Below are 10,000 nucleotides of genomic sequence, written 5' to 3' on the forward strand. Positions count from 1 at the left end.
AACGTCACTAACCCAGTGTCTCAGAGTCACTGTCTACTACAACGTCATTAACCCAGTGTCTCAGTTCTACTACAACGTCACTAACCCAGTGTCTCAGTCACTGTCCCACTACAACGTCACTAACCCAGTGTCTCAGTCACTGTCCTACGACAACGTCAACACGTTTGATACTGGAGCTACACAGCTTGATGACGGGCTGGTTATTTGAATCAGCTGTGTCGTGAAAACCACAATGTGGCCTCTGACAGTCAGTTCTTAACTCATCGATACAGTAGTTAGTCTACCCTCTATTCTCCCAGTTACTACCTCATCAATACAGTAGTTAGTCTACCCTCTATTCTCCCAGTTACTACCTCATCAATACAGTAGTTAGTCTACCCTCTATTCTCCCAGAGTTACTACCTCATCAATACATTAGTTAGTCTACCCTCTATTCTCCCAGTTACTACCTCATCAATACAGTAGTTAGTCTACCCTCTATTCTCCCACAGAGTTACTACCTCATCAATACAGTAGTTAGTCTACCCTCTATTCTCCCAGTTACTACCTCATCAATACAGTAGTTAGTCTACCCTCTATTCTCCCAGTTACTACCTCATCAATACAGTAGTTAGTCTACCCTCTATTCTCCCAGTTACTACCTCACCAATACAGTAGTTAGTCTAGCCTATATTCTCCCAGTTACTACCACATCAATACAGTAGTTAGTCTACCCTCTATTCTCCCAGTTACTACCTCACCAATACAGTAGTTAGTCTACCCTCTATTCTCCCAGTTACTACCTCATCAATACAGTAGTTAGTCTAGCCTATATTCTCCCAGTTACTACCTCATCAATACAGTAGTTAGTCTACCCTATATTCTCCCAGTTACTACCTCATCAATACAGTAGTTAGTCTACCCTCTATTCTCCCAGTTACTACCTCATCAATACAGTAGTTAGTCTACCCTCTATTCTCCCAGTTACTACCTCATCACTACAGTAGTTAGTCTACCCTCTATTCTCCCAGTTACTACCTCATCAATACAGTAGTTAGTCTACCCTCTATTCTCCCAGAGTTACTACCTCATCAATACAGTAGTTAGTCTACCCTCTATTCTCCCACAGAGTTACTACCTCATCAATATAGTAGTTAGTCTACCCTCTATTCTCCCAGTTACTACCTCATCAATACAGTAGTTAGTCTACCCTCTATTCTCCCAGTTACTACCTCATCAATAAAGTAGTTAGTCTACCCTCTATTCTTCCAGTGTTACTACCTCATCAATACAGTAGTTAGTCTACCCTCTATTCTCCCAGTTACTACCTCATCAATACAGTAGTTAGTCTACCCTCTATTCTCCCAGTTACTACCTCATCAATACAGTAGTGAGTCTACCCTCTATTCTCCCAGTTACTACCTCATCAATACAGTAGTTAGTCTACCCTCTATTCTCCCACAGAGTTACTACCTCATCAATACAGTAGTTAGTCTACCCTCTATTCTCCCAGAGTTACTACCTCATCAATACAGTAGTTAGTCTACCCTCTATTCTCCCAGTTACTACCTCATCAATACAGTAGTTAGTCTACCCTCTATTCTCCCAGAGTTACTACCTCATCAATACATTAGTTAGTCTACCCTCTATTCTCCCAGTTACTACCTCATCAATACAGTAGTTAGTCTACCCTCTATTCTCCCACAGAGTTACTACCTCATCAATACAGTAGTTAGTCTACCCTCTATTCTCCCAGTTACTACCTCATCAATACAGTAGTTAGTCTACCCTCTATTCTCCCAGTTACTACCTCATCAATACAGTAGTTAGTCTACCCTCTATTCTCCCAGTTACTACCTCACCAATACAGTAGTTAGTCTACCCTCTATTCTCCCAGTTACTACCTCATCAATACAGTAGTTAGTCTAGCCTATATTCTCCCAGTTACTACCTCATCAATACAGTAGTTAGTCTACCCTATATTCTCCCAGTTACTACCTCATCAATACAGTAGTTAGTCTACCCTCTATTCTCCCAGTTACTACCTCATCAATACAGTAGTTAGTCTACCCTCTATTCTCCCAGTTACTACCTCATCACTACAGTAGTTAGTCTACCCTCTATTCTCCCAGTTACTACCTCATCAATACAGTAGTTAGTCTACCCTCTATTCTCCCAGAGTTACTACCTCATCAATACAGTAGTTAGTCTACCCTCTATTCTCCCACAGAGTTACTACCTCATCAATATAGTAGTTAGTCTACCCTCTATTCTCCCAGTTACTACCTCATCAATACAGTAGTTAGTCTACCCTCTATTCTCCCAGTTACTACCTCATCAATAAAGTAGTTAGTCTACCCTCTATTCTTCCAGTGTTACTACCTCATCAATACAGTAGTTAGTCTACCCTCTATTCTCCCAGTTACTACCTCATCAATACAGTAGTTAGTCTACCCTCTATTCTCCCAGTTACTACCTCATCAATACAGTAGTGAGTCTACCCTCTATTCTCCCAGTTACTACCTCATCAATACAGTAGTTAGTCTACCCTCTATTCTCCCACAGAGTTACTACCTCATCAATACAGTAGTTAGTCTACCCTCTATTCTCCCAGAGTTACTACCTCATCAATACAGTAGTTAGTCTACCCTCTATTCTCCCAGTTACTACCTCATCAATACAGTAGTTAGTCTACCCTCTATTCTCCCAGTTACTACCTCATCAATACAGTAGTTAGTCTACCCTCTATTCTCCCAGTTACTACCTCATCAATACAGTAGTTAGTCTACCCTCTATTCTCCCACAGAGTTACTACCTCATCAATACAGTAGTTAGTCTACCCTCTATTCTCCCAGTTACTACCTCATCACTACAGTAGTTAGTCTACCCTCTATTCTCCCAGAGTTACTACCTCATCAATACAGTAGTTAGTCTACCCTCTATTCTCCCAGTTACTACCTCATCAATACAGTAGTTAGTCTACCCTCTATTCTCCCAGTTACTACCTCATCAATACAGTAGTTAGTCTACCCTCTATTCTCCCAGTTACTACCTCATCAATACAGTAGTTAGTCTACCCTCTATTCTCCCAGTTACTACCTCATCAATACAGTAGTTAGTCTACCCTCTATTCTCCCAGAGTTACAACCTCATCAATACAGTAGTTAGTCTACCCTCTATTCTCCCACAGAGTTACTACCTCATCAATACAGTAGTTAGTCTACCCTCTATTCTCCCAGAGTTACTACCTCATCAATACAGTAGTTAGTCTACCCTCTATTCTCCCACAGAGTTACTACCTCATCAATATAGTAGTTAGTCTACCCTCTATTCTCCCAGTTACTACCTCATCAATACAGTAGTTAGTCTACCCTCTATTCTCCCAGTTACTACCTCATCAATAAAGTAGTTAGTCTACCCTCTATTCTCCCAGTGTTACTACCTCATCAATACAGTAGTTAGTCTACCCTCTATTCTCCCAGTTACTACCTCATCAATACAGTAGTTAGTCTACCCTCTATTCTCCCAGTTACTACCTCATCAATACAGTAGTGAGTCTACCCTCTATTCTCCCAGTTACTACCTCATCAATACAGTAGTTAGTCTACCCTCTATTCTCCCACAGAGTTACTACCTCATCAATACAGTAGTTAGTCTACCCTCTATTCTCCCAGAGTTACTACCTCATCAATACAGTAGTTAGTCTACCCTCTATTCTCCCAGTTACTACCTCATCAATACAGTAGTTAGTCTACCCTCTATTCTCCCAGTTACTACCTCATCAATACAGTAGTTAGTCTACCCTCTATTCTCCCAGTTACTACCTCATCAATACAGTAGTTAGTCTACCCTCTATTCTCCCACAGAGTTACTACCTCATCAATACAGTAGTTAGTCTACCCTCTATTCTCCCAGTTACTACCTCATCACTACAGTAGTTAGTCTACCCTCTATTCTCCCAGAGTTACTACCTCATCAATACAGTAGTTAGTCTACCCTCTATTCTCCCAGTTACTACCTCATCAATACAGTAGTTAGTCTACCCTCTATTCTCCCAGTTACTACCTCATCAATACAGTAGTTAGTCTAGCCTATATTCTCCCAGTTACTACCTCATCAATACAGTAGTTAGTCTACCCTATATTCTCCCAGTTACTACCTCATCAATACAGTAGTTAGTCTACCCTCTATTCTCCCAGTTACTACCTCATCAATACAGTAGTTAGTCTACCCTCTATTCTCCCAGTTACTACCTCATCACTACAGTAGTTAGTCTACCCTCTATTCTCCCAGTTACTACCTCATCAATACAGTAGTTAGTCTACCCTCTATTCTCCCAGAGTTACTACCTCATCAATACAGTAGTTAGTCTACCCTCTATTCTCCCACAGAGTTACTACCTCATCAATATAGTAGTTAGTCTACCCTCTATTCTCCCAGTTACTACCTCATCAATACAGTAGTTAGTCTACCCTCTATTCTCCCAGTTACTACCTCATCAATAAAGTAGTTAGTCTACCCTCTATTCTCCCAGTGTTACTACCTCATCAATACAGTAGTTAGTCTACCCTCTATTCTCCCAGAGTTACTACCTCATCAATACAGTAGTTAGTCTACCCTCTATTCTCCCAGTTACTACCTCACCAATACAGTAGTTAGTCTACCCTCTATTCTCCCAGTTACTACCTCATCAATACAGTAGTTAGTCTACCCTCTATTCTCCCAGTGTTACTACCTCATCAATATAGTAGTTAGTCTACCCTCTATTCTCCCAGTTACTACCTCATCAATACAGTAGTGAGTCTACCCTCTATTCTCCCAGTTACTACCTCATCAATACAGTAGTTAGTCTACCCTCTATTCTCCCACAGAGTTACTACCTCATCAATACAGTAGTTAGTCTACCCTCTATTCTCCCAGAGTTACTACCTCATCAATACAGTAGTTAGTCTACCCTCTATTCTCCCAGTTACTACCTCATCAATACAGTAGTTAGTCTACCCTCTATTCTCCCAGTTACTACCTCATCAATACAGTAGTTAGTCTACCCTCTATTCTCCCAGTTACTACCTCATCAATACAGTAGTTAGTCTACCCTCTATTCTCCCACAGAGTTACTACCTCATCAATACAGTAGTTAGTCTACCCTCTATTCTCCCAGTTACTACCTCATCACTACAGTAGTTAGTCTACCCTCTATTCTCCCAGTTACTACCTCATCAATACAGTAGTTAGTCTACCCTCTATTCTCCCAGTTACTACCTCATCAATACAGTAGTTAGTCTACCCTCTATTCTCCCAGTTACTACCTCATCAATACAGTAGTTAGTCTACCCTCTATTCTCCCAGTTACTACCTCATCAATACAGTAGTTAGTCTACCCTCTATTCTCCCAGTTACTACCTCATCAATACAGTAGTTAGTCTACCCTCTATTCTCCCAGATTACTACCTCATCAATACAGTAGTTAGTCTACCCTCTATTCTCCCACAGAGTTACTACCTCATCAATACAGTAGTTAGTCTACCCTCTATTCTCCCAGAGTTACTACCTCATCAATACAGTAGTTAGTCTACCCTCTATTCTCCCAGTTACTACCTCATCACTACATTTCCCTCCCTCTCTCCGCCTTTCTCTCCACCTCGACATGAACCTCGACATGAACCTCTAGCAGTATGTAGAGTCGAGCTCCTTTCTCTTTCACCTCCAATCTCCTCTCCTCCCTCCCCTCTACTCTCCCACCCTCCTCTCCTCCCCTCCAATCTCCTCTCCTCCCCTCCCCTCTCCCACCCTCCTCTCCTCCTCCCATCCTCTTCCTCTCCATGTCCACAGCCCATTTATATCAGTGTTTCCTGTGTTGAAGCAGTGATTTGTGGGTAGCCTTGCTCACGCCCGCTGGCGGCCATCGTGGAATAAATAACCAATCGGCTGCTGAGCCCGTCAGACAGACGGAACGCTCAACGCTCTCCGGCCGCCTCGCACGGCGACCTTGTCGGTGATTCACTGTCGTGTGTGTCTGTGTGTGTGTCATTGTGTGTGTGTATGTGTGTCATTGTGTGTGTGTGTCATTGTGTGTGTGTGTCAGTGTGTGTGTGTCAGTGTGTATGTGTGTGTCTGTATGTGTGTCAGTGTGTGTCTGTATGTGTGTCAGTGTGTGTGTGTGTGTGTGTCTGTATGTGTGTCAGTGTGTGTGTGTGTGTGTGTGTGTGTGTGTGTGTGTGTGTCTGTATGTGTGTCAGTGTGTGTCTGTATGTGTGTGTGTGTGTTTATGTGTGTGTGTCAGTGTGTGTGTGTCAGTGTGTATGTGTGTGTCTGTATGTGTGTCAGTGTGTGTCTGTATGTGTGTCAGTGTGTGTGTGTGTGTCTGTATGTGTGTCAGTGTGTGTGTGTGTGTGTGTGTGTGTGTGTGTGTGTGTGTGTGTGTGTGTGTGTGTGTGTGTGTGTGTGTGTGTGTGTGTGTGTGTGTGTGTGTGTGTGTGTGTGTGTGTGTGTGTGTGTGTGTGTCAGTGTGTGTGTGTCAGTGTGTATGTGTGTGTCTGTATGTGTGTCAGTGTGTGTCTGTATGTGTGTCAGTGTGTGTGTGTGTGTGTGTGTGTGTGTGTGTGTGTCTGTATGTGTGTCAGTGTGTGTGTGTGTGTGTGTGTGTGTGTGTGTGTGTGTGTGTGTGTGTGTGTGTGTGTGTGTGTGTGTGTGTGTGTCTGTATGTGTGTCAGTGTGTGTCTGTATGTGTGTGTGTGTGTGTTTATGTGTGTGTGTCAGTGTGTGTGTGTCAGTGTGTATGTGTGTGTCTGTATGTGTGTCAGTGTGTGTCTGTATGTGTGTCAGTGTGTGTGTGTGTGTCTGTATGTGTGTCAGTGTGTGTGTGTGTGTGTGTGTGTGTGTGTGTGCGTGCGTGCGTGCGTGCGTGCGTGCGTGTGTGTGTGTGTACTCACCACCACTCCAAACTGCTCAGGCTCAGACAGACTGTTGTAGTCATTCTGAAACTTCATCAACGCATTCAGCTGCTCCTGCTCAGGAAGGTGTTTAACCAAGTTCTGGAGAGAGAGAGAGACGGAGGGGGTGGAGGGAGAGGGATGGAGGGGTGGAGAGAGAGGGAGAGAGACGGAGGGGGTGGAGAGAGAGATGGAGGGGAGGAGAGAGGGAGAGAGAGAGAGGGGGTGGAGAGAGGGATAGAGATGGAGGGGTGGAGAGAGAGGGATAGAGATGGAGGGGGTGGAGAGAGAGGTAGAGAGACGGAGGGGGTGGAGAGAGAGGTAGAGAGACGGAGGGGGTGGAGAGAGGGAGAGAGACGGAGGGGGTGGATGGAGAGGGATAGAGATGGAGGGGTGGAGAGAGAAGGAGAGAGACAGAGGGGGTGGAGAGAGAGATGGAGGGGAGGAGAGAGGGAGAGAGATGGAGAGAAAGAGATGGATGGAGTAGAGAGAGAGAGAGCGAGATAGATGGTGAGGGGGAGAGATGGAGGGGTGGAGAGGGGGAGAGATGAAGGGGTGGAGAGGGGGAGAGATGGAGGGGTGGAGAGAGAGATGGAGAGAGATGGAGAGAGATGGAGAGAGACACATGGGGGAGAAGAGACAGATAAGAAAATGGTAAGAGTTTAAATTCATTGGAGTTTTAAACTGAGGCATTAAAAATGGAACACAATGTCCATGACTTTTTCAAGTGCAATTATAACGGTTCCACCTTTAAACTAGAACATATCAATTATAACGGTTCCACCTTTAAACTAGAACATATCAATTATGACGGTTCCACCTTTAAACTAGAACATATCAATTATAACGGTTCCACCTTTAAACTAGAACATATCAATTATAACGGATCCACCTTTAAACTAGAACATATCAATTATAACGGTTCCACCTTTAAACTAGAACATATCAATTATGACGGTTCCACATTTAAACTAGAACATATAAATTATAAATTATAACGGTTCCACATTTAAACTAGAACATATCAATTATAACGGTTCCACCTTTAAACTAGAACATATCAATTATGACGGTTCCACCTTTAAACTAGAACATATCAATTATAACGGTTCCACCTTTAAACTAGAACATATCAATTATAACGGATCCACCTTTAAACTAGAACATATCAATTATAACGGTTCCACCTTTAAACTAGAACATATCAATTATGACGGTTCCACATTTAAACTAGAACATATAAATTATAAATTATAACGGTTCCACATTTAAACTAGAACATATCAATTATAACGGTTCCACCTTTAAACAAGAACATATCAATTATAACGGTTCCACCTTTAAACTAGAACATGTCAATTATAACGGTTCCACCTTCAAACAAGAACACCTTTAAACTAGGACATATTCTTCTTTATTTGCTTTCATAAAACTTTGAAACAGATTTAGAAAATATGTTAATAACCAAGATAATTGAGGACAAGTCATCAAACTGTTCTCGTAAAAGGTTAAATGTTAACCTAAATAGATTTAAAGTACTTTTGGGGAAACGGTAATTTCCCAATGCATCTCTAAGTATTTCATTGTGTGTGTGTGTGACAGAGAGAGACAGAGACAGACAGAGGGAGAGAGACAGATAGAGAGACAGATAGAGAGACAGAGAGAGAGACAGAGAGATATACAGAGAGATACAGAGATACAGAGAGATAGAGAGAAAGATAGCGAGAAAGATAGAGAAAGAAAGACAGAGAAAGACAGAGACAGAGAGAGCGAGCGAGGAGAGAGAGAGAGAGAGAGAGAGAGAGAGAGACAGAGAGAATCCACACCACTCTGTCTAGGCTAGTTGTCGTTAAGGAACGTAGTGTCACATAGCAGGACTTAAACAAACGAGGGCCATGGAGACAGACAGAGACGGACAATAGACCACAGACCTGGGAGAGAGTCCATTACCATCGAGTCACAAACGCACACGGCCTGCCGGGCTGCTCTAATGAGGCACCACACACAGACAGGAACTTGTGGACAGGGCAGCAAGGTGTGTGTGTGTGTGTGTGTGTGTGTGAGTGTGTGTGTGTGTACCATGTCACGGGGAGACGATGAAAAGGCAAAGGGAAAATGAGGAATGACAACCCTTTATTCAACCATCTCTTTCTCCTCTCCTCTCCTCTCCTACCCCCTCATCTCCTCTCCACTCCCTCCCTCTCTCCTCTCCACTCCCTCCCTCCCTCTCTCCCTCCCCCCTCCCTCCCTCTCTCCCTCTCCCCTCTCCTCCCCTCTCCCTCCCCTCCCTCCCTCCTCCCCCTCCCTCTCTCCCTCCCTCCCTCCCCCTCCCTCTCTCCTCTCCCCCCTCCCTCTCTCCCTCTCCTCTCCTCCCCCTCCCTCTCTCCTCTCCCCTCCCTCTCTCCCTCTCCTACCCCTCATCTCCGTCCTCCCTCTCCCTCCCTCTCTCCTCCCCTCTCCCTCTCTCCCCGTCCTCTCCTCTTTCTTCTCTCCCCTCCCTTTCTCCTCTCCTACCCCCTCATCTCCGTCCTCTCCTCTCCTCTCCCCTCCCTTTCTCCTCTCCTACCCTCTCATCTCTGTCCTCTCCTCTATGTCGTCTCCTCTCCTCTCCTCCTTGTCCTCTCCTCTCCCCTCCCTTTCTCCTCTCCTACCCCCTCATCTCCGTCCTCTCCTCTATGTCGTCTCCTCTCCTCTCCTCTCCTCCTTGTCCTCTCCTCTCCCCTCCCTTTCTCCTCTCCTACCCCCTCATCTCCGTCCTCTCCTCTCCTCTCCTCCTTGTCCTCTCCCCTCCCTTTCTCCTCTCCTACCCCCTCATCTCCGTCCTCTCCTCTCCCCTATGTCGTCTCCTCTCCCTCTCCTCTCCCTCCCTTTCTCCTCTCCTACCCCCTCATCTCCGTCCTCTCCTCTCCTCTCCTCCTTGTCCTCTCCCCTCCCTTTCTCCTCTCCTACCCCCTCATCTCCGTCCTCTCTTCTATGTCGTCTCCTCTCCTCTCCTCCTTGTCCTCTCCTCTCCCCTCCCTTTCTCCTCTCCTACCCCCTCATCTACGTCCTCTCCTCTCCTCTCCTCCTTGTCCTCTCCCCTCCCTTTC

The 10,000-nt window shown here is 44.6% G+C and overlaps 1 protein-coding gene across 1 annotated transcript in view; it reads right to left on the bottom strand.

The window, feature by feature from the left end:
• LOC135542910 (protein diaphanous homolog 3-like) overlaps nt 1-10,000 on the bottom strand; it is a 1,769,082-nt gene that overhangs the window by 1,327,118 nt on the left and 431,964 nt on the right. The window contains exon 21 of the mRNA XM_064970053.1: nt 6,912-7,013. Coding sequence (XP_064826125.1) covers nt 6,912-7,013 — 102 coding nt within the window. The remainder of the gene's footprint in view (nt 1-6,911; nt 7,014-10,000) is intronic.

Source organism: Oncorhynchus masou, chromosome 7 (assembly GCF_036934945.1).
Source record: "Oncorhynchus masou masou isolate Uvic2021 chromosome 7, UVic_Omas_1.1, whole genome shotgun sequence".
Taxonomy (NCBI): domain Eukaryota; kingdom Metazoa; phylum Chordata; class Actinopteri; order Salmoniformes; family Salmonidae; genus Oncorhynchus; species Oncorhynchus masou.